General features: G+C 46.8%; 1 protein-coding gene across 3 annotated transcripts in view; it reads left to right on the top strand.

Moving 5' to 3' along the window:
- Nucleotides 1-21027, top strand: part of LOC138293769 (uncharacterized) — a 233411-nt gene extending 212384 nt beyond the window's left edge. Inside the window, exons 3-4 of one of the 3 annotated variants that reach the window (XR_011203104.1) lie at nucleotides 1125-3922; nucleotides 20907-21027. Coding sequence is in view for 1 of the 3 variants with exons in the window: in XM_069233110.1 (XP_069089211.1) it covers nucleotides 1125-1762 (638 nt within the window). In the remaining 2 variants the exon portion in view is untranslated. Of the gene's footprint in view, nucleotides 1-1124; nucleotides 4774-20906 lie in introns of those variants that run through there. The other 2 variants (XR_011203103.1, XM_069233110.1) reach the window with 2 other exon arrangements.
- The last annotated feature ends 4671 nt before the right edge of the window (nucleotides 21028-25698 follow it).

Genomic DNA, 25698 nt, shown 5'->3' with positions numbered 1-25698 from the left:
CATACCAGAAGCTCTAGAAAGTATAGACATGACGTCTTTAAAAAAAAAAACACTCTGGATTACCTTATCTAAATACGCCTGAGAAATTATTATTGTAAAAAATGACTGTAGTGCTAAGGCAACAGCCATGCTGGAAGTGATAGGAAAAATACATACATTGTATACCAGTGATGTGTGAACTACGTATATTATGCAACAAAAGTCAATATGCATCCAACATATGGACCAGCACAGGAGATATTGGGTATAAAAACTGAGGAAATGGGATACCAAACGTCGATTTGAAGCTGCTTCTGACAAACCCATTGCAACCACAACCAAAGGTGTCAGTGTGAAGGGACTAAAGACCATCTACAATCTTCTAAAGGATAAGAGAGGTCGGGTGCCCCAGCATGAACAAATGATAATCATATGTTATTATATGGTTTCCAGGGGCACACAAAGCACACATGTTTAGAGTCTTGTAGATACAGTAGTCAAATATTCGATTAGTAGCCAGATAAATACAAGAGTAAACAAGTTGGCACTCAAAATAAACAAATGCACGGCCTTGATAAGGACACTTCACTGATCTTTGAAACCACATGTGCCCTAGCACAAGGGCCTTACCAGTCATCAAGAAAAGAACACATCTTCAAAGAAAGACATGTCGCTCTCTATCAGTATTGAGATCTTTGTCCATTGCACGTAATTTGACAATCCATTTTACTTCACATTTCCTAAGTCTAGCAGCTCTCACCCCCCCTTACATCATCTGTAACATGTGTAATCCCATGAAATCTGATACCAATCACTTCAGACTCAGCATGAGCGGAGTTGTAATGATTCACCAATGGGTAGTTCATATTGTTATTTTTTAGGGCCCTGACATGTTCTTGAATACGTTCCTTCAAATGGCTGGCGGTACTGCCCACATAAATCAAACTACACTTACATACAATGGTGTGACGGCAGGAAGGTGCACCACGTGTGATCTCCAGTAAGACAAGCAGCAAATGATTGGTTACAGGTAGTAACATTTTCCTTCTTTCTTAGGTATAACAGCCCACCTTTCACATATAACAGTGCAGTTGTTTCGATAAATAATTCCCATGTATAACTTTCGTGTTCTTTTCACTTTGCAGCTCAGCAGTCGCAGACAGAAAGCAGGAATAGTAAAGAGAAACATAAAGGTTGTGGTGGAAGGAAGAATTTTGCTCACAAAATGAATGAAAGAAAATACCAAAGGATACACAGGAGTGAGAGGTTTAACAATAAAACACTTCTAAGGCACAAAAGAATACACACCGGCCTAGGAGTGTATCCCTGTGCTGAGTGTACAAAGACATTTACTGGAAAGAAGCATCTTTTACTGCACGAAAAAACACACACAGGGCTACGACAGTCCCCCTACACTGAGCATGAAACGAGGTTTGCTGACGAGGCAGCTCTTATACAGCATGAAATAACTCACAAAGGAGAACAGCCCTTTCACTGCAATATCTGTGAGAAAGGCTTTACTCAGAAGGGAAGTCTTCTACAACATCAAAGGATACACACAGGGGAGACGCCTCATCACTGCAACGTGTGTTTTATGAGGTTTACTCGTAAGGCAAACCTCGTACGCCATTACAACATACACACAGGATGGAAGCCTTATGACTGCACTGTGTGTGGCAAGAGGTTTAACCGTAAGGAACGCCTTGTAGGACATCAGAGAATACACACAGGCGAAGGCCAGGTTGCTGCACAGGATATGAAAGTAGTTTTAAACATTAATTAACACATACAGAACAGAAACATTCCTAGAGCACTGCCAAAAGAGCATAATTTAAAAAACAAATCTGATTTTTTACATCACCTAAGAATCTTCAGCTGAAATTAGACCTTGTACAGCATCTATGAATCCCTTTTATGACATCTAAGAATCCATCAGGGCTGAGGTTCTCACTTTCTCAGAGCAGCATATGCTACACAGCAGCTGTTTCACAACCAGTCCCTTGGATATGAGTGCACAAGGCTTTCCTCCAAACGTTTACGTTGAAGCAACTGTACTAGTATATATGGAGTCGTGAAATATACTGTTGAAGGTTGTCCCCCGCCTCCTTCCCACTAAGATCGAGCCATATTCATTAATGACCATGAAGCACAGAACATACAGATACCTGGTGTTAGCGCTCAATGACTGCCCTCATTGTCTCCATTGCAGACTAGCGTCCTACAGGACGGCACTTCCTTTGTTCCAACGTTCCATTCCAATGAGATAGATTGTGAAATCAATAAGATCCAGTAGTTCTCTCATGGCTCCCAGGAGCCACAAAGTCCTAGACTCTGTTGAGGTTATCATCCAGAAAGAAACAATATTTTTAGAGCCAAGAAACCAAAACACTCCAATCTAACCATGAAAGAAAAGGGAATCATTCAATAAATCGCCAATAATCCTGAAATTATCTGCTGCATGGGAAACAAAGAGGGTACACTGATTATAATGGACAAGTCATTTTAAGTACAGAATGTCAACAAACATGTCAAAGACCAATCAACATATATGAAAATTAACTCTAACCCATCGGGTGAATTTTCAAAGGTTTTGCTAAACATCTTAAACAAGGCCACAACTCAAGGCACCATCGCTGAGAAAGACAAAAGATTTCTGATCCAAAGTCACCCAAGAGTACCCAGGATTCATATGTTGGCCAAAATCCATAAGAATTTAAACATCCACCATTTAGACCCATTGTTTCCACCATGCATTCCATCCACAAACCAATAAGATGATACCTAGGTGGATACTTGCAACCCATGGTCCAAAGTATCACCACGCACCTGAAGGACACCACAGATCTTCAAAATAAATTAGCAAACATTCGACCCAGTGTTAACAACAAGATAATTTTGTGTACGATTGATGTAAAATCACCTTACACTTCCATTCCATATAACTTGCACATAGAGGCCGTTGAGTACAACTTGCTGAATGTCAACCTGGATGAGGAACAAAATGATTTTTTTGCTTGAATTATTACAATTCACTCTTTACCACAGTTACTTCACGTGGAATGAGGATTATTATCTACAAAAGACAGGAACATCCATGGGCAACTGTGCAGTACCTTGCTTTGCAAATTTGTTTATGTATGAGTTTGAGCAGGATCACATTCGATAGAAAAAGAAATGGCAAAAACATCTAATACCTTGTTGGTGTGATATTGACAACATTTTCACTGTATGGGGAGACTAAGAAGTAGACCTTGCCACAGCCATAACTGAACTCAATACCATCAGTGATTGCATCAGTTTCGCCTACACGATCAACCATGTAAACAATGCCTTCCTACATGTGGAAATGTCATTGGTCACCAATAACCTGGAGACAAATATATACGTGAAGGCCGCTGACTGCAACAGCCTATTGCATTATGACAGTTTTCATCAAAATTCATTGAAGAAGCATTCACCCCACTTTCAAAAGTTAAGTATCAAATGTATCATTTCCGATCCAGGTAGAGACCAGGAAGACAAGAATGCAATGATACATTTCTTCTGAGAGGTTACCCAAACATAGCTCTTGAACAAGCAGTCACAAGCGTTGGCACCAGACAAAGGTCACAACTATTGATACAACAACAATGCCCAAAGAGCACTGAAAGAAGAGTATTTGTTTCCAAACTTTCATCTAGAAGCACTAAATTGAAGAAGTGTGTACTCAAGTACTGGCTGATGCTTCAAACTGAGAGTGATTTTCGAGGCATGTTCGGCAGCCACCATTATTTGCTTATGAAGGGTCCAAAACCCTAAAGGAACTCCTTGAGAAGGAAGAGCAAGCTGTGGGCAAGTCAGCACAGAAAGGGGCAGCATCCTGCTGGAACTGTTGCAACTGCAACAATAGCATTAAAAGAGCCAGGATTCCCATTAAACAGAAGGGACGGAAATCAAACCACTGGTCAGTGCTACCTGTGCCTCAGTAAATGTAATATACCTATTGACCTGTCCTTGCAGACTGCCTTATGTAGGGAAAACTACGAAAGATTAAAATAAGAAGTGATGAACATAAAAGCAATATTTGTATGAAAAATGAGAAATGAGTTGTTGCATGACATTTTCATCCCCAGGGACATAACATTAGCCAGTTGGGTTATCCTGTGTTAGAAACTGTCCCTTTGAGAGATGTCATTGACAATAGAAAGACTTGATTAAGAACTGAAATCTTCTGGATAAAGGAGTTAGACTCTCTTACGCACACAGGATTGGAGGATCTGGCGGAGTCTAGTTGTTTTTTATGAATTATAGGCTTGAAATCATGTAAACCTTCGTAACCACGTGAATAACGCACATTCCGTGGCGATGAGTATTCATGATACCTTTTGGGTTTCACAATTAGTATATTCTCACTGGACATTATTGTGTGAACAGAATTGCAAGTAAACACCGCACACAGGTAGGGAAGGATACATCCATATATTAAGATGTCCTTCACAGCATTCCGTACATGGTGCCTACATTTCGTACGTGTTGCATACATTCCACATTTTTTCATTTTGAGTTATATTCTTTATCATTATTCATATTTTTATATTTGTATTTTTATTTTTCCTTGCTGAATTTTCACATTTCCTCATTGGGCGTTATGTACCTTCTAGATCTACTTATGTGTCTGGGACTTATGATCCAATACATTATTTATTATAATGATTTTGTTTTAGCATTAACCACACCTTTTTCAGAGAAACACATCACTATGGTGATAAATGGTCTAATTTCTTAGGGGCATATTTATACTCCGTTTGCGCCGAATTTGCATTGTTTTTTTTTACGCAAATTCGACGCAAAACAAACTCCATATTTATACTTTGGCGTTAGACGCGTCTAGCGCCAAAGTTCATGGAGTTAGTGTCATTTTTTGGTGTGAACACCTTCCTTGCGTTAATGAGATGCAAGGTAGGCGTTCCCGTCTTAAAAAATGACTCCCAGGCATGTGCGTGGTATTTATACTCCCGGGCAAAAATGACGCCCGGGAGTGGGCGGTGCAAAAAAACCCGCATTTGCACCTCTTTTTAACGCCTGGGTCAGAGCAGGCGTTGAGGGACCTGTGGGCTCAGAATGAGCCCAGAGGTGCCCTCCCCTGCCCCCAGGGACACCCCCTGCCACCCTTGCCCACCCCAGGAGGACACCCAAGGATGGAGGGACCCATCCCAGGGAAGAAAAGGTAAGTTGTGGTAAGTATTTTTTTTAATTTTTTTTTGTGGCATAGGGGGGCCTGATTTGTGCCCCCCTACATGCCACTATGCCCAATGACCATGCCCAGGGGACAGAAGTCCCCTGGGCATGGCCATTGGGCAAGGGGGCATGACTCCTGTCTTTGCTAAGACAGGAGTCATGTTAATGGTGTCTGGGCGCCAAAAGAAAATGGCGCAAATCGGGTTAAGACGATTTTTTTGCCTCAGCCTGACTTGCCCCATTTTTGGACGCCCAAACGACATTTTTCCCTAAGCCGGCGCTGCCTGGTGTACGTGGTTTTTTTTCACGCACGCCAGGCAGAGCCGGTCGGCTAACGCCGGCTAACGCCATTCAATAAATACGGCGCCCGCATGGCGCTTCAGAATGGCGCTAGCCGGCGCTAATTTTTTGGGCGCAAAACTGCGTTAGCGCAGTTTTGCGTCAAAAAGTATAAATATGGCCCTTAGTATCTTATTCACACCACTCTAGTGTCTAGGTGTAAGAGGCTGGCCTGGCTTATAGTGGGTAACTGATGGTACTTACACCTTGTGCCAGGCCCAGTTATCCCTTATTAGTAGATTAGAGGTGTTCTAGCAGCTTAGGCTGATAGAGGCAGCTATAGCAGAGCAGCTTAGCCTGAACTAGGAGACATGCAAAGCTCCTACTATACCACTTATATCATGAAGGTACTATATCATAAGAAACACAATACTCAGAGTTACTAAAAATAAAGGTACTTTATTTTAGTGACAATGTGCCAAAAATATCTCAGAGGATATACTCCCTTAGGAGGTAAGTAAAATACACAGAATATACACACAAACCAAATTCAGGTAAGTAAACAGTTAAAAAAGTAGTGCAAACACTGTAGAATACAATAGGATGCAATAGGCCTAGGGGCAACACAAACCATATATTACAAAAGTGGAATGCGAACCACTTAGGGACCCCTGGCCTAGTGTAGTGTATAGAGGGCCGCTGGGAGTGTGAGAAAACACTAATGGTGTCCAAGATACCCCACCCCAAGACCCTGAAAAGTAGGAGTAAAGTGGCCCTACTTCCCCAGAAACACACTAAAGTCGTGATAGGAGATTCTGCAAAGACCACAACAGACTGCAAAGCACTGAAGACGGATTCCTGGACCTGAGGACCTGTAAAAGAAGGGGACCAGGTCCAAGAGTCACAGAGGTGTCCGGGGGGGGGAGGCAGGAGCCCACTAAACCCCGGATGAAGCGACGAAATGGCTGCCTCCGGGTGGAAGAAGCTGAAGATTCTGCAACAATGGAAGGTGCCAGGAACTTCTCCTTTGCACAGAAGATGACCCACGGCATGCTGTAGGATGCAGAGTTGTTTCTTTGGAGAAAGACCACAAACAAGCCTTTCTAGCTGCAAAGGATGCGGTAGGAGAAAATGGGTGCTGCCCGGGACCAGGAGGTCGCCACTTGGAAGAGGAGACAGAGGGGGCCCTCAGCAACACAGAGAGCCCACGCAGAAGAAGGCAGCACCCCAAGAAGTACTTGAGCATGGGTTCAAGAAAACTGAGCACTGCGGTCGTCTCAACACTACAAAGGAGGGTCCCAGGAAGCCGGTGGTCAACTCAGCGAGTTGAGCAATGCAGGACGGAGTGCTGGGGCACAAAGGATTCCTTGCAAAAGTGCACAGAAGCCCTAGCAGCTGCAGTTCACGCAGTACACAGGATTACTGTCTGACGAGGGGAGGCAAGGACTTACTTCCTCCAAATTTGGACAGATGGACCACTGGACTGTCGTGGTCACTTGGATCCAGCACCTGTGTTCCAGGGACCACGCTCGTCACGATGAGAGGGGACCCAGAGGACCGGTGAAGCTGAAGTTTGGTGCCTGCTTTAGCAGGGGGAAGATTCCGTAGACCCACAGGAGATTTCTTCTTGGCTTCCAGTGCAGGGTGAAGGCAGTCAGCCCTCAGAGCATGCACCACCAGGAAACAGTCGTGAAAGCCGGCAGGATTAGGCGCTACAATGTTGCTGGTAGTGTTCTTGCTACTTTCTTGCAGTTTTGCATGCGTCCTGGAGCAGTCAGCGGTCGATCCTTGGCAGAAGTCGAAGAGGGAGATGCAGAGGAACTCTGGTTAGCACTTGCATTCGTTATCTGAGGAAAAGCCCACAGGAGAGACCCTAAATAGCCCTCAGAGGAGGATTGGCCACCTAGTCAGGTAAGCACCCATCAGGAGGGGTCTCAGATGTCACCTGCTGGCACTGGCCACTCAGAGGCCTCCATTGTGCCCTCACACCTCTGGATTCAAGATGGCAGAGGTCTGGGACACACTGGAGGAGCTCTGGGCACCACCCCTGGGGTGGTGATGGACAGTGGAGTGGTCACTCCCCTTTCCTTTATCCAGTTTTGCGCCAGAGCAGGGCTGGGGGTTCCCTGAACCGGTGTAGACTGGTTTATGCAAGGGGGGCACCACCTGTGCCCTTCAAAGCCTTTCCAAAGGCCTGGTGAGGCTACTCCTCTCAGGCCCTTAACACCTATTTCCAAAGAGAGAGGGTGTAACACCCTCTCTCAGAGGAAATCCTTTGTTCTGCCTTCCTGGGACTGGGCTGCCCAGACCCCAGGAGGGCAGAAGCCTGTCTGTGGGGTGGCAGCAGCGGTAGCTGCAGTGAAAACCCCAGAGAGCTGGTTTGGCAGTACCCGGGGTTCATGCTGGAGCCCCGAGGATGCATGGGATTGGCAGCCCAATACCTGAATTGGCATGGGGGGGGGGACAATTCCATTATCTTAGACATGTTACATGGCCATATTCGGAGTTACCATTGTGACGCTACATATAGGTATTGACCTATATGTAGCGCATGCATGTAATGGAGTCCCCGCACTCACAAAGTCCGAAGAAATTGCCCTGAACTATGTGGGGGTACCTTGGCTAGTGCCGGGGTGCCCTCACACTTAGTAACTTTGCACCTAACCTTCACCAAGTAAGGGTTAGACATATACCTAACCTTCACCAAGTGAGGGTTAGACATATAGGGGACTTATAAGTTACTTAAATGCAGTGTAAAATGGCTGTGAAATAACGTGGACGTTATTTCACTCAGGCTGCAGTGGCAGTCCTGTGTAAGAATTGTCTGAGCTCCCTGTGGGTGGCAAAAGAAATGCTGCAGCCCATAGGGATCTCCTGGAACCCCAATACCCTGGGTACCTAGGTCCCATATACTAGGGAATTATGAGGGTGTTCCAGTGAGCCAATTAGAATTGGTGAAAATGGTCACTAGCCTACAGTGACAATTTTAAAGGCAGAGAGAGCATAAATACTGAGGTTCTGGTTAGCAGAGCCTCAGTGACACAGTTAGGCACTACGCAGGGATACACATATAGGCCACAAACTATGAGCACTGGGGTCCTGGCTAGCAGTGTCCCAGTGAGACATATAAAACACACTGACAAATAGGGTTTTCACTGACATATACTCACAAACAGGCCAAAAGTGGGTGTAACAATGCTAGAAAGAGGCTACCTTCTCACACGAAGACAATACACACTTTCTTTTAATGCATCAACAGGGTTTCACATTCCATATTTTAATCAGTCCTCTTCCTATGGACATGAAAGCAAGGCATTTATGTGTATTAACACAGTGCCAATCGATTTTGCATTCACATCCATGTTAGTCCTTTTTCAATGAATATGAGAGCAAGATATTTATAGCACAACAACATGGCAACCAAACTAAAATTCTGAAGGAGTTTTGCCACACGGCACTATCGAATTGTCCGGTGAGTCCCTGACAGGGTATTTTTTCCACTATTATGATTTACGTACCATATGCAGTAGCATACAGAATTGGGTTGCATTAATTGTAACTCACATTCAGTGACCCATTGTATCGTGCCAACTACTCTTAGAAATGGGGTCTCTAGTTGGCAGTGGTTTGCACCCTGTCCAAGTAGGGACCCTCACTATTGTCAGGGTAAGCAAGTCACACAACTAAGATAACCCATGCTCACCTCCTCAGTATCTTGGAACAAGCAGTCTGGCTTATTTTAGAGGCAATGTGTAAATTACTTGTACATACAGTAATACAGTGAAAACACTACAAACAGGCTCCACACCAGTTTATAAAGTAGCCAATATTTATCTGAGTAAAACAAGACCAGAAGGACAAAAATCCAACATACACAAGTCAAGATGTCACTTTTAAAAGTTTAAGCACGTCTTAATCCATAGGAATCAGTGGATGTATCTCTTTAATACAAAGTGCCTGTGAGGCGTTGTGAGAAGGTAGCCTCTTTCTAGCCTTGTTACCCCCACTTTTGGCCTGTTTGTGAGTGTATGTCAGGATGTTTGTCACTGTTTTCACTGTCTCACTGGGATCCTGATAGCCAGGCCTCAGTGCTCATAGTGAAAACACTATGGTTTCAGTATGTTTGTTATGTGTCACTGGGATCCTGCTGGTCAGGACCCCAGTGCTCATAGGTTTGTGGCCTATATGTATGTGTCACTGGGACCCTGTCACACAGGGCCCCAGTGCTCATAGGTGTGCATGTATATGTTCCCTGTGTGGTGCCTAACTGTCTCACTGAGGCTCTGCTAACCAGAACCTCAGTGGTTATGCTCTCTCATTACTTTCAAATTGTCACTAACAGGCTAGTGACCATTTTTACCAATTTACATTGGCTTACTGGAACACCCTTATAATTCCCTAGTATATGGTACTGAGGTACCCAGGGTATTGGGGTTCCAGGAGATCCCTATGGGCTGCAGCATTTCTTTTGCCACCCATAGGGAGCTCTGACAATTCTTACACAGGCCTGCCACTGCAGCCTGAGTGAAATAACGTCCACGTTATTTCACAGCCATTTTACACTGCACTTAAGTAACTTATAAGTCACCTATATGTCTAACCTTTACCTGGTAAAGGTTAGGTGCAAAGTTACTTAGTGTGAGGGCACCCTGGCACTAGCCAAGGTGCCCCCACATTGTTCAGAGCCAATTCACTGAACTTTGTGAGTGCGGGGACACCATTACACGCGTGCACTACATATAGGTCACTACCTATATGTAGCTTCACCATGGTAACTCCGAATATGGCCATGTAACATGTCTATGATCATGGAATTGCCCCCTCTATGCCATCCTGGCATTGTTGGTACAATTCCATGATCCCAGTGGTCTGTAGCACAGACCCTGGTACTGCCAGACTGCCCTTCCTGGGGTTTCCTTGCAGCTGCTGCTGCTGCCAACCCCTCAGACAGGCAGCTGCCCTCCTGGGGTCCAGCCAGGCCTGGCCCAGGATGGCAGAACAAAGAACTTCCTCTGAGAGAGGGTGTGACACCCTCTCCCTTTGGAAAATGGTGTGAAGGCAGGGGAGGAGTAGCCTCCCCCAGCCTCTGGAAATGCTTTGTTGGGCACAGATGTGCCCAATTCTGCATAAGCCAGTCTACACCGGTTCAGGGACCCCTTAGCCCCTGCTCTGGCGCGAAACTGGACAAAGGAAAGGGGAGTGACCACTCCCCTGACCTGCACCTCCCCTGGGAGGTGTCCAGAGCTCCTCCAGTGTGCTCCAGACCTCTGCCATCTTGGAAACAGAGGTGCTGCTGGCACACTGGACTGCTCTGAGTGGCCAGTGCCACCAGGTGACGTCAGAGACTCCTGCTGATAGGCTCCTTCAGGTGTTAGTAGCCTTTCCTCTCTCCTAGGTAGCCAAACCCTCTTTTCTGGCTATTTAGGGTCTCTGTCTCTGGGGAAACTTTAGATAACGAATGCATGAGCTCAGCCGAGTTCCTCTGCATCTCCCTCTTCACCTTCTGATAAGGAATCGACCGCTGACCGCGCTGGAAGCCTGCAAACCTGCAACATAGTAGCAAAGACGACTACTGCAACTCTGTAACGCTGATCCTGCCGCCTTCTTGACTGTTTTCCTGCTTGTGCATGCTGTGGGGGTAGTCTGCCTCCTCTCTGCACCAGAAGCTCCGAAGAAATCTCCCGTGGGTCGACGGAATCTTCCCCCTGCAACCGCAGGCACCAAAAAGCTGCATCTCCGGTCCCTTGGGTCTGCACTCAGCACGACGAGCGAGGTCCCTCGAATCCAGCGACACTGTCCAAGTGACTCCCACAGTCCAGTGACTCTTCAGCCCGAGTTTGGTGGAGGTAAGTCCTTGCCTCACCTCGCTGGGCTGCATTGCTGGGAACCGCGACTTTGCAAGCTACTCCGGCCCCTGTGCACTTCCGGCGGAAATCCTTCGTGCACAGCCAAGCCTGGGTCCACGGCACTCTAACCTGCATTGCACGACTTTCTAAGTTGGTCTCCGGCGACGTGGGACTCCTTTGTGCAACTTCGGCGAGCACCGTTTCACGCATCCTCGTAGTGCCTGTTTCTGGCACTTCTCCAGGTGCTACCTGCTTCAGTGAGGGCTCTTTGTCTTGCTCGACGTCCCCTCTCTCCGCAGGTCCAATTTGCGACCTCCTGGTCCCTCCTGGGCCCCAGCAGCGTCCAAAAACGCCAAACGCACGATTTGCGTGTAGCAAGGCTTGTTGGCGTCCATCCGGCGGGAAAACACTTCTGCACGACTCTCCAAGGCGTGGGGGATCCATCCTCCAAAGGGGAAGTCTCTAGCCCTTGTCGTTCCTGCAGTATTCACAGTTCTTCAGCCTAGTAAGAGCTTCTTTGCACCAACCGCTGGCATTTCTTGGGCATCTGCCCATCTCCGAGCTGCTTGTGACTTTTGGACTTGGTCCCCTTGTTCCACAGGTACCCTCAGTCAGGAGTCCATCGTTGTTGCATTGCTATTGTGTATATATATCTTGTGTATATTTCCTATCCTCTCACTGAGGGTACACTCTAAGATACTTTGGCATATTGTCATAAAAATAAAGTACCTTTATTTTTAGTATAACTGTGTATTGTGTTTTCTTATGATATTGTGCATATGACACTAAGTGGTACTGTAGTAGCTTCACACGTCTCCTAGTTCAGCCTGAGCTGCTTTGCTAAGCTACCATTATCTATCAGCCTAAGCTGCTAGACACCCTATACACTAATAAGGGATAACTGGGCCTGGTGCAAGGTGCAAGTACCCCTTGGTACTCACTACAAGCCAGTCCAGCCTCCTACATTGGTTGTGCAGTGGTGGGATAAGTGCTTTGAGACTACTTACCACTCTTGTCATTGTACTTTTCATAAGAGAAAAATATACAAAACAAGGTCAGTGTATATACACATAGCCAAAAAGTTTTGCATTTCCTCTTTTCACTCTTTTCTAAGTGCTGAAAAGTACTTCTAAACTTTCAAAAAGTTCTTAAAAGTTTAAAAAGTTTTTTTTCTGTCTTTCCAAAAAGTTCTGAAAACTTTTTTCTCTTTGTCTATCACTTTAACTCTCTCTAAAAATGTCTGGCACAGGCCAAAAAGTTGAACTGTCCAAACTTGCATATGATCACCTTAGCTGGAAAGGAGCAAGGAGTCTCTGCATAGAGAGAGGTTTGAGTGTAGGGAAGAATCCTTCCTTAGAACTGTTAATTAATATGCTTAGAGTACAGGATAAGGCCATAAGTGCCCAATCTGTAGAAAAAGTAGCTAATGGTTCTCAATCTGATCCAGGGACTCCCCCAGGAAAAGGTTCAGGAAAGAAACTTCTCAGCCTGCCCATTACTAGACAGTCTAGCATAGTTGGTACAGAGGTTGAATCACATCATACTGATGATGTGCTCTCACATTATGCTGGTAGCCAAGCTGTTAGGGTGCCCCTTGTAAGGGACAGGTCTCCTTCTGTTCATTCCCATCATACCTCTGTATCTAGAAATGTCCCTCCCACCCACCCTGATGACAGATTGTTAGAAAGGGAGCTCAATAGATTGAGAGTGGAACAAACCAGACTGAAGCTCAAGAAGCAACAGCTGGATTTGGATAGACAGTCTTTAGAAATAGAGAGGGAAAGACAAAAGTTGGGTTTAGAAACCCATGGTGGCAGCAGCAGTATTCCCCATAGTCATCCTGCAAAAGAGCATGATTCCAGGAATCTGCACAAGATAGTTCCCCCTTATAAGGAGGGGGATGACATTAACAAGTGGTTTGCTGCACTTGAGAGGGCCTGTGCTGTACAGGATGTCCCTCAAAAGCAGTGGGCTGCTATCCTATGGCTATCATTTACTGGAAAAGGTAGGGATAGGCTCCTTACTGTAAAAGAAAATGATGCTAACAATTTCCAAGTTCTTAAGAATGCACTCCTGGATGGTTATGGCTTAACCACTGAACAGTACAGGATAAAGTTCAGAGATACCAAAAAGGAGTCTTCACAAGACTGGGTTGATTTCATTGACCATTCAGTGAAGGCCTTGGAGGGGTGGTTACATGGCAGTAAAGTTACTGATTATGAAAGCCTGTATAACACAATCCTGAGAGAGCATATACTTAATAATTGTGTGTCTGATTTGTTGCACCAGTACCTGGTAGACTCTGATCTGACCTCTCCCCAAGAATTGGGAAAGAAGGCAGACAAATGGGTCAGAACAAGGGTGAACAGAAAAGTTCATACAGGGGGTGACAAAGATGGCAATAAGAAGAAAGATGGTGAAAAATCTCAAGATAAGCATGGGGATAAGGGTAAAACCAAAGATCCCACTTCAAATCTTAAACACTCTTCAGAGGGTGGGGATAAAACAAATTCTTCCTCTTCTTCCCAACCTGCACACATTAAAAAGCCTTGGTGCTTTGTGTGTAAAAACAGAGGCCATAGGCCAGGGGATAAGTCCTGTCCAGGTAAACCCCCTGAGCCTACCACCACTAATACATCAAGCTCTAGTGCCCCTAGCAGTAGTGGTACTAGTGGTGGGACTGCTGGCAACAGTCAAGCAAAGGGTGTAGTTGGGTTCACTTATGGGTCCATAGTGGAAACTGATGTAATCAGTCCCAAGACAGTTTCTGTCACACCTAGTGGCATTGGCCTTGCCACACTGGCTGCTTGTCCCCTTACAATGGATAAGTACAGGCAGACAGTTTCAATAAATGGTGTTGAGGCCTTGGCCTATAGGGACACAGGTGCCAGCTTCACTTTGGTGACTGAAAACCTAGTGCCTCCTGAACAACACATCATTGGACAACAGTATAAGATTATTGATGTCCATAACTCCACTAAGTTTCTTCCCTTAGCTATAATTCAGTTTAGTTGGGGTGGAGTTACTGGCCCTAAGCAGGTGGTGGTATCACCTAGCTTACCTGTAGACTGTCTCTTAGGTAATGACCTAGAGGCCTCAGGTTGGGCTGATGTAGAGTTTTATGCCCATGCAGCCATGCTGGGCATCCCTGAGGAATTGTTCCCTCTCATTTCAAGTGAAATGAAAAAGCAAAGGAGAGAAGGCCTGAAAACTCAGGATCCCTCTCCATCAACAGGTAAAAAGGGTATCACAGTATCCCCTAACCACCCTACCATTCAGGATACTATTCCTGTGGTGGGAGAAACCTCTCCTGGGGTGGCACCTGTTCCAAGGGAATCATCAGCTGGCATAGCTGGACTCCCTGAGGTAGAAGTACCTCTCTGTGGGATAACTAACATTGGTGACAAAAAGAGCACCATTTTAGTTAACATGGAGCATCCCTCCAACCCTCCCAGAGAAACTTTAGTGCAGAAACCCTGTACTGCCTCACAACACTTAGGACAGCATCCCTGCCCTAGTGTGGAGCTCATAGGACAGCATCCCTGCCCTGCTCCAACTCAAGAGAAACAGCATCCCTGTTCTCTCTTCCAGCCAAATGGACAAAGTTTTTGTCCAGCTATGGCTTTACTGAGACAGCATCCCTGTCTGGCATTTCCATCATTACAAATAGGTTCAGTGGATAATTCCCACTGCTCTAAACTAAAACTTACTGATAGAAACTCTGAAAATACATCTTCACATTGTTGGTTAGCTAAAAAACTTCAAACAGGGTGGTTTACATCCCCACAGGGAAGTAACCATATAGTGGATGATAAAGGGAGTAACCAGTCTATTGCAGAGCTACTCTCTACTTATCACCACTTAGACAATAAAGTCTCAACTGGCCAAGGTTAGCCTTATTGTCCTTCGTTTGGGGGGGGGTTGTGTGAGAAGGTAGCCTCTTTCTAGCCTTGTTACCCCCACTTTTGGCCTGTTTGTGAGTGTATGTCAGGATGTTTGTCACTGTTTTCACTGTCTCACTGGGATCCTGATAGCCAGGCCTCAGTGCTCATAGTGAAAACACTATGGTTTCAGTATGTTTGTTATGTGTCACTGGGATCCTGCTGGTCAGGACCCCAGTGCTCATAGGTTTGTGGCCTATATGTATGTGTCACTGGGACCCTGTCACACAGGGCCCCAGTGCTCATAGGTGTGCATGTATATGTTCCCTGTGTGGTGCCTAACTGTCTCACTGAGGCTCTGCTAACCAGAACCTCAGTGGTTATGCTCTCTCATTACTTTCAAATTGTCACTAACAGGCTAGTGACCATTTTTACCAATTTACATTGGCTTACTGGAACACCCTTATAATTCCCTAGTATATGGTACTGAGGTACCCAGGGTATTGGGGTTCCAGGAGATCCCTATGGGCTGCAGCATTTCTTTTGCCACCCATAGGGAGCTCTGACAATTCTTACACAGGCCTGCCACTGCAGCCTGAGTGAAATAACGTCCACGTTATTTCACAGCCATTTTACACTGCACTTAAGTAACTTATAAGTCACCTATATGTCTAACCTTTACCTGGTAAAGGTTAGGTGCAAAGTTACTTAGTGTGAGGGCACCCTGGCACTAGCCAAGGTGCCCCCACATTGTTCAGAGCCAATTCACTGAACTTTGTGAGTGCGGGGACACCATTACACGCGTGCACTACATATAGGTCACTACCTATATGTAGCTTCACCATGGTAACTCCGAATATGGCCATGTAACATGTCTATGATCATGGAATTGCCCCCTCTATGCCATCCTGGCATTGTTGGTACAATTCCATGATCCCAGTGGTCTGTAGCACAGACCCTGGTACTGCCAGACTGCCCTTCCTGGGGTTTCTCTGCAGCTGCTGCTGCTGCCAACCCCTCAGACAGGCAGCTGCCCTCCTGGGGTCCAGCCAGGCCTGGCCCAGGATGGCAGAACAAAGAACTTCCTCTGAGAGAGGGTGTGACACCCTCTCCCTTTGGAAAATGGTGTGAAGGCAGGGGAGGAGTAGCCTCCCCCAGCCTCTGGAAATGCTTTGTTGGGCACAGATGTGCCCAATTCTGCATAAGCCAGTCTACACCGGTTCAGGGACCCCTTAGCCCCTGCTCTGGCGCGAAACTGGACAAAGGAAAGGGGAGTGACCACTCCCCTGACCTGCACCTCCCCTGGGAGGTGTCCAGAGCTCCTCCAGTGTGCTCCAGACCTCTGCCATCTTGGAAACAGAGGTGCTGCTGGCACACTGGACTGCTCTGAGTGGCCAGTGCCACCAGGTGACGTCAGAGACTCCTGCTGATAGGCTCCTTCAGGTGTTAGTAGCCTTTCCTCTCTCCTAGGTAGCCAAACCCTCTTTTCTGGCTATTTAGGGTCTCTGTCTCTGGGGAAACTTTAGATAACGAATGCATGAGCTCAGCCGAGTTCCTCTGCATCTCCCTCTTCACCTTCTGATAAGGAATCGACCGCTGACCGCGCTGGAAGCCTGCAAACCTGCAACATAGTAGCAAAGACGACTACTGCAACTCTGTAACGCTGATCCTGCCGCCTTCTCGACTGTTTTCCTGCTTGTGCATGCTGTGGGGGTAGTCTGCCTCCTCTCTGCACCAGAAGCTCCGAAGAAATCTCCCGTGGGTCGACGGAATCTTCCCCCTGCAACCGCAGGCACCAAAAAGCTGCATCTCCGGTCCCTTGGGTCTCCTCTCAGCACGACGAGCGAGGTCCCTCGAATCCAGCGACACTGTCCAAGTGACTCCCACAGTCCAGTGACTCTTCAGCCCGAGTTTGGTGGAGGTAAGTCCTTGCCTCACCTCGCTGGGCTGCATTGCTGGGAACCGCGACTTTGCAAGCTACTCCGGCCCCTGTGCACTTCCGGCGGAAATCCTTCGTGCACAGCCAAGCCTGGGTCCACGGCACTCTAACCTGCATTGCACGACTTTCTAAGTTGGTCTCCGGCGACGTGGGACTCCTTTGTGCAACTTCGGCGAGCACCGTTTCACGCATCCTCGTAGTGCCTGTTTCTGGCACTTCTCCGGGTGCTACCTGCTTCAGTGAGGGCTCTTTGTCTTGCTCGACGTCCCCTCTCTCCGCAGGTCCAATTTGCGACCTCCTGGTCCCTCCTGGGCCCCAGCAGCGTCCAAAAACGCCAAACGCACGATTTGCGTGTAGCAAGGCTTGTTGGCGTCCATCCGGCGGGAAAACACTTCTGCACGACTCTCCAAGGCGTGGGGGATCCATCCTCCAAAGGGGAAGTCTCTAGCCCTTGTCGTTCCTGCAGTATTCACAGTTCTTCAGCCTAGTAAGAGCTTCTTTGCACCAACCGCTGGCATTTCTTGGGCATCTGCCCATCTCCGAGCTGCTTGTGACTTTTGGACTTGGTCCCCTTGTTCCACAGGTACCCTCAGTCAGGAGTCCATCGTTGTTGCATTGCTGATTTGTGTTTTCCTTGCATTTTCCCTCTAACACGACTATTTTGTCCTTAGGGGAACTTTAGTGCACTTTGCACTCACTTTTCAGGGTCTTGGGGAGGGTTATTTTTCTAACTCTCACTATTTTCTAATAGTCCCAGCGACCCTCTACAAGGTCACATAGGTTTGGGGTCCATTCGTGGTTCGCATTCCACTTCTGGAGTATATGGTTTGTGTTGCCCCTATCCCTATGTTTCCCCATTGCATCCTATTGTAACTATACATTGTTTGCACTGTTTTCTAAGACTATACTGCATATTTTTGCTATTGTGTATATATATCTTGTGTATATTTCCTATCCTCTCACTGAGGGTACACTCTAAGATACTTTGGCATATTGTCATAAAAATAAAGTACCTTTATTTTTAGTATAACTGTGTATTGTGTTTTCTTATGATATTGTGCATATGACACTAAGTGGTACTGTAGTAGCTTCACACGTCTCCTAGTTCAGCCTGAGCTGCTTTGCTAAGCTACCATTATCTATCAGCCTAAGCTGCTAGACACCCTATACACTAATAAGGGATAACTGGGCCTGGTGCAAGGTGCAAGTACCCCTTGGTACTCACTACAAGCCAGTCCAGCCTCCTACAGGCGTCAAAAAGACGATGAGGACCACAGGGGAGGTGAGGCGACAGAAAGGCAAAGCGATGTGTCAGTACCTTACTGCGCAGGGAATGTGATGCGTTGATTCTTTTCTCACAGGTGTGATGGTGCGTCAATTCCCGGACACACAGCCTCGATTCCTTACTGTAGTGTGGGGTCAATGAAAAATTGGCACTCAGGGACAATACGTGCAAAATCCAGATGCGCTGTGTTGATGGGACCATGGCGAAACAGACTCTTTGTCTATTCTGCAGCCACAGGGCAAGCGCTTCTTTGATTTTTGAGCCGTGTGACAGGAGTTGCGTAGATTCTTCCAGCATGTTAATTGGTGGATTTTCTCCTTCAAATCACTAGCGTGCACTTCCAAGGGCCCAGGACTGGAGTTAGCACCACCCGGCAAGTCAGGGCTCTCAGCAGAAGAGACCAGGCACTGGCAGATGACGTCTTTATTGTCCCTGAGACGTCTTAACAGGTGGCAAGTTCAGTCTAAAACCTTAGAGAACCTCTGGAAGCAGGATGTAGAAAGTCAAGTCAAGTCCAGTCCAGTCCTTTCACTCCCAAGACAGCGGCAGCAAGCAGCAGGCCAGCACATTAAAGCAATTTCAGAGTTGCAGTCCCTCCTACATCATCCAGCTCTTCTTCCTGGCAGAATTTCCTCAGTCCAGAAGGATTCTAACTATGTGGTGTCAGAGGTCCAATGGTTATATCCATTTCTGTCTTTGAGTAGGCAAACTTCAAAGTGAAGTATTTGCAGTGCACAAGACGACCCTGCCTTTCCCTGCTCTGGCCTTAGACATACTCCAGGGGGTTGGCAACTGCTTTGTATGAGGTCAGGCACAGTCTGTTCAGGTGCAAGTGTCAGCTCCTCCTACCACTCTAGCTCAGGAAGACGCATGACCCTAGTGGTGGGCCATCAGGATATGCAGGGCACACCTCATTTCCCTGTGTGTGATGTCTATTGTGAATGCACAAACAGCCCAACTGTCATCATGACCCAGACGTGTATTCAGCAGACAGGCAGAGGCACAGAATAGAAAAGCAAGACAATGCCCACTTTCTAAAAGTGGCATTTTCAAACTCACTGTTCAAAAAACCAACTTCACTAAAAGATGCATTTTTAAATAGGGAGTTAAGAGACCCCAAACCCCACATCTATATCTGCTCCCAATGGGAAGTTGCACTTCAAAGATATTTCAAGGTAATTCTTATGTTACCCTATGGGACACATAATCCTTGCAATAATGATAAACACATTTAGCAGTATTTCAATATCAGGACATGTAAAACACACCAGTACATGTCTTACCTTTTAAATAGACTCGGCACTGCCCATGGCGCTACCTAAAAATACCTTAGGTGTGACTTACATGTAGTAAAAGTGAAGGTTTGGGCCTAGAAAGTGGGTGCACTTGCCAGATCGAAATGGCAGTTTAAAACTGCACCCACAGACACTGCAGTGGCAGGTCTGAGACATGTTTACAGGGCTACTCATGTAGGTGGCACAATCAGTTCTGGAGGCCCACTGGTAGCATTTGATTTACAAGCCTTGGGCACACATGTTGCATTATACTAGGGACTTACTAGTAAATAAAATATGCCAATCAAGGAGAAACCAATCACCAATACACTTCAGACAGAGAGCACTATCACTTTAGCACTGGTCGGCAGTAGTAAAGTGCTCAGAATCCCAAAGCCAGCAAAAACAGGTGAGAAGAAATAGTAGGAAGAAGGCAAAAAGTTTGGGGCTATCCTGCAGGAAGGGCCAGTTTCAACAATTACCATTTCACTAAGATGGCTGATATGGTTTACTATAAGAGGTTCACTCTGAAATGTATGTTTCTATACACTGACACAGCATGAATGTCATTACATTCTGTATTGCATTGAGACTAGTCCTCTTTCTATGGACTTGAAGCAATGGTATTTACAGCCCAACAACATGGCGACCATGCAGAACTCCGATAAAATTACCTTATGTGACATTGTCAAGAGTCTTTAGTTTTTTATTTGGTGGTGCTCTCTTCTTATTTAAAGCATGAATTGCATTTACAACAACCTTTCAGAACATTTTGTTATAACCTGCCAGGTGTCGCAGATGTATTGGTGTATGTATGCGGTTCATTTTGAAGTGGTCTTTTAATGGATATTAGAGTTCTCTGAATTGCATTTAGGACTCCTTCACCACACCTGTTCACCCGCAGTATTGATGGAACACAACATACGTTACGGTTTAAGTATCCGCTTGACTTGTTGCACCTTTAGTACGTGGGTATCCTCATCAGACACCCATCTGTATACCCCCCAACCTAACATCGTATGCGACGATCACACAATTCATTATGGCCCTTATGTAATCAATGGAATGTGTATTACAACGTGCATGAATGATAAGTAACCTGAGTGAAACCTTTGTACAGTTGCTTATGTTAATATACTTGTTTCTCCACAGATCCTGCGGTTGATCGACATAGTTTTACAAATATTTTATTATGATTTTTTCCAGAACCCTATATCCCGTCAAGAAGGTCATCGCCCGAAATGCATTGGGATGGGATGTATGAAACAGGCAATTCATGTACTCATGCACTAGCGTGAACATTTTTTAAAACAATAAAATATCGTTCAATAACATTATAGTTCATGAGCTTCATTGATGAAACTTTAATGATCGACTTCTCACTGTCAGAGAAGAGGATGCAGACAACTACACAATTCTAAAAACTGGACTCTTAGATGGTTTAGGTCTCACAACTGAGCAATATAGGATCAGAGTTCAGAGAGACCAGAAAAGAGGCCTCACAGGACTGGGTTGACTTTGTGGACTGCTCTGTTAAAGTTTTAGAAGGCTGGTTACATGGCAGCAAAGTGTCTGACTATGAGGGCTTATACAATCTGTTGTTGAGAGAGCTTATTTTAAATAACTGTGTGTGAGAAAGTAGCCTCTTTCTAGCCTTGTTACCCCCACTTTTGGCCTGTTTGTGAGTATATGTCAGGGTGTTTTCACTGTCTCACTGGGATCCTGCTAGCCAGGGCCCAGTGCTCATAGTGAAGACCCTATGTTGTCAGCACGTTTGGTATGTGTCTCTGGGGCCCTGCTAGCCAGGACCCCAGTGCTCATAAGTTTATGGCCTATATGTGTTCCTGTGTGATGCCTAACTGTCTCACTGAGGCTCTGCTAACCAGAACCTCAGTGGTTATGCTCTCTCTGCTTTCCAAATTTGTCACTAACAGGCTAGTGACTAAATTTACCAATTCACACTGGCATACTGGTACACCCATATAATTCCCTAGTATATGGTACTGAGGTACCCAGGGTATTGGGGTTCCAGGAGATCCCTATGGGCTGCAGCATTTCTTTTGCCACCCATAGGGAGCTCTGACAATTCTTACACAGGCCTGCCACTGCAGCCTGAGTGAAATACCGTCCACGTTATTTCACAGCCATTTACCACTGCACTTAAGTAACTTATAAGTCACCTATATGTCTAACCTTCACCTGGTGAAGGTTGGGTGCAAAGTTACTTAGTGTGTGGGCACCCTGGCACTAGCCAAAGTGCCCCCACATCGTTCAGGGCAAATTCCCCGGACTTTGTGAGTGCGGGGACACCATTTCACGTGTGCACTATACATAGGTCACTACCATGGAAACAGAAGTGTTTGTAGCACACTGGACTGCTCTGAGTGGCCAGTGCCAGCAGGTGATGTCAGAGGCTCCTTCTGATAGGCTCTTACCTCTCTTGGTAGCCAATCCTCCTAACCTGGTAGCCAAACCTCCTTTTCTGGCTATTTAGGGTCTCTGCTTTGGGGAATTCTGCAGATAACAAATGCAAGAGTTCATCAGAGTTCCTCTGCATCTCCCTCTTCACCTTCTGACAAAGGATCGACCGCTGACTGCTCAGGACGCCTGCAAAACCACAACAAAGTAGCAAGACAACTACTAGCAACCTTGTATTGCTTCATCCTGCCGGCTTTCTCGACTGTTTCCAGGTGGTGCATGCTCTGGGGGTAGCCTGCCTCCTGTCTGCACCAGGAGCTCTGAAGAAATCTCCCGTGGGTCGACAGAATCTTCCCCCTGCAACCGCAGGCAACAAAAGATTGCATCACTGGTCCTCTGGGTCCCCTCTCAGCACGACGAGCGTGGTCCCTGGAATTCAGCAACTCTGTCCAAGTGACTCCCACAGTCCATTGACTCTTCAGTCCAACTTTGGTGGAGGTAAGTCTTTGCCTCCCCACGCTAGACTGCATTGCTGGGTACCGCGTGATTTGCAGCTGCTCCGGCTCCTGTGCACTCTTCCAGGATTTCCTTCGTGCACAGCCAAGCCTGGGTCCCGACACTCCTTCCTGCCGTGCACAACCTTCTGAGTTGTCCTCCGGCATCGTAGGACTTCCTTTTGTGACTTCGGGTGGACTCCGGTTCACTTTTCTTCTAAGTGCATGTTCAGGTACTTCTGCGGGTGCTGCCTGCTTCTGTGAGGGCTCCCTGACCTGCTGGGCGCCCCCTCTGTCTCCTCCCCCAAGTGGCGACATCCTGGTCCCTCCTGGGCCACAGCAGCACCCAAAAACCTCTACCGCGACCCTTGCAGCTAGTAAGACTTGTTTGCGGTCTTTCTGCATCCATCCTCCAAAAGAGAAGTTCCTAGCTCTTTTCTTTCTTGCAGAACTCCAAGCTTCTTCCAACAGGTGGCAGCTTCCTTGCAATCTCAGCTGGCATTTCCTGGGCTCCTGCCCACTCTCGACACTGTCATGACTATCGGACTTGGTCCACTTGTCTTACAGGTACTCAGGTCTGGAAATCCACTGTTGTTGCATTGCTGGTGTTTGTTCTTCATGCAGAATCACCCTATTACGACTTCTGTGCTCTCTAGGGGTAGTAGGTGCACCTTACACCTACTTTTCAGGGTCTTGGGGTGGGCTATTTTTCTAACCCTCACTGTTTTCTTACAGTCCCAGCGACCCTCTACAAGCTCACATAGGTTTGGGGTCCATTCGTGGTTCGCATTCCACTTTTGGAGTATATGGTTTGTGTTGCCCCTATACCTATCTTCTCCTATTGCAATCTACTGTAACTTTATATTGCTTGCATTACTTCCTTTTGCTATTATCTGCATAATTTTGGTTTGTGTACATATATCTTGTGTATATTTCTCATCCTCATACTGAGGGTATTCACTGAGATACTTTTGGCATATTGTCATAAAAATAAAGTACCTTTACACCAGTGGTATAGTAGGAGCGTTACATGTCTCCTAGTTCAGCCTAAGCTGCTTTGCCATAGCTACCTTCTATCAGCCTAAGCTGCTAGAAACACCTCTTCTACACTAATAAGGGATAACTGGACCTGGCACAAGGTGTAAGTACCTCTGGTACCCACTACAAGCCAGGCCAGCCTCCTACACTGAGGACCTGCAAAGGAAGGGGACCAACTCCAAGAGTCGCGAAAGTGTCCAGGGGTGGCAGGAGTCCACTAGACCCTGGATGAAGGTGCAAAATGGCTGCCTCTGGATGGAAGAAGCTGAATATTCTGCAACAACGAAAGGTGCTAGGAACTTCTCCTTTGTGCAGAAGATGTCCCACTGCGTGCTGGAGGATGCAGAGTTATTTCCTTGGCAAAATACTGCAAACAAGCCTTGCTAGATGCAAGAGTCGCGGTTGAAGAAAAAGGGTGCTGCCGGGCCCAGGGTGGACCAGGATGTCGCCACTTGGGAGAGGATACAGAGGGGGTCCTCAGCAACGTAGAGAGACCACGCACAAGAAGGTAGCACCCGCAGAAGTCCTTGAACAGGGGTTCATGAAGTCTGAACATGGCGGTCGTCTCAACTCTGCAAAAGGAGGTCCCACAATACCAGAGATCAACTCAGGGAGCTGAGCATCGCAGGACAAAGTGCTGGGGACCTAGGCTCGGCTGCGCATGCATGATTTCTTGGAAATGTGCACAGAAACCCTTACAGCTGCAGTTCACGCGGTGCACAGGATTACTGTCTGGAGAGGGGAGGCAAGGACTTACCTCCTCCCAATTCAGGCAGCTGGACCACTGTACAGTCTGGGATGAGAGGGGTCCCAGAGTACCAGTGAAGCAGAAGTTTGGTGCCTGGTGGAGTAGGGGGAAGATTCAGTTGACCCACAGGAGCGTGCACCACCAGGAAACAGTCGAGAAAGCCAGAGGGATTAGGCGCTACAATGTCGCTGGTAGTCTTCCTGCTACTTTTTGTAGTTTTGCAGGCATCCTGGAGCAATCAGTGGTCGATCCTTGGCAGAAGTCGAAGAGAGAGGTACAGAGGAACTCTGGTGAATTCTTGCAAGTCGTTATCTGAGGAAAACCCCACTGGAGAGTAGTAAAAAGCACGACGGGTGCAGCTGCACCCGCCGCAACACTGCTGGCTCCATTAGGAGCCGGCTCCCATGTTGCGGCCGACATCCCCACTGGGCCGGCGGGCGGAAACTCTTTCCGTCCGCCGGCCCAGCGGGGATGTCGAAATGGGCGCCACCCACCAAGGTTGTAATGAGGCCCATAGGCCACAAACTTATGAGCACTGGGGTCCTGGCTAGCAGGATCCCAGTGACACATATCAAACACGCTGACAAATAGGGTTTTCACTATGAGCACTGGGCCCTGGCTAGCAGGATCCCAGTGAGACGTTAAAAACACCCTGACATATACTCACAAACAGGCCAAAAGTGGGGGTAACAAGGCTAGAAAGAGACTACCTTCTCACAGCGGCCAGGTGCAGAGCGAATCGGTGAGCCAGGAGTGGTGCGCAAGGATGCCCTCAGGAGTAGGAGGTAAGTTAGTTCAAGGGGCATTCACAGGACAATGGGGGCACTCTGGTGACAGGCAGCATAAGGTGTCAGGTGACAGGCAGCATAAAATGTCAGGTGACAGGCAGCATAAGGTGTCAGGTGACAGGCAGTAAAAGGTGTCAAGTGACACCAGCATAAAGTGGCCATCAAGATGTTGATGGCTTATTAGTCACACCTAAGCTCCTGTGTGTGGCTGTCTAGAGGGAATGCACAAGACAGCTGTCCCCCTACCGCAGATGTGGACCTTATTGCTTCCAGATTGGGAATTACCCTTATAAGGGGGCTCCCAGTGTTATCCTATGGGAGAGATAGGCCTTGCAGTAGTGAAAAGTGAAAAACGAATATGGGTGTTTTTCACCACCAGGGCATATAAAACTTACAAGTACTTGTCCTGCCTTTTAAATACATTGTACCCTGCCCTGTAGGTCACACAGGGCCTACCTTAGGGGTGACATATGTATAAAAAAGGTAGATTTAGGCCTAGCAAGAGGTCTAAC

Source organism: Pleurodeles waltl, chromosome 4_2 (assembly GCF_031143425.1).
Source record: "Pleurodeles waltl isolate 20211129_DDA chromosome 4_2, aPleWal1.hap1.20221129, whole genome shotgun sequence".
Classification (NCBI taxonomy): Eukaryota; Metazoa; Chordata; class Amphibia; order Caudata; family Salamandridae; genus Pleurodeles; species Pleurodeles waltl.
This window is presented reverse-complemented; position numbering and strand designations above follow the sequence as displayed.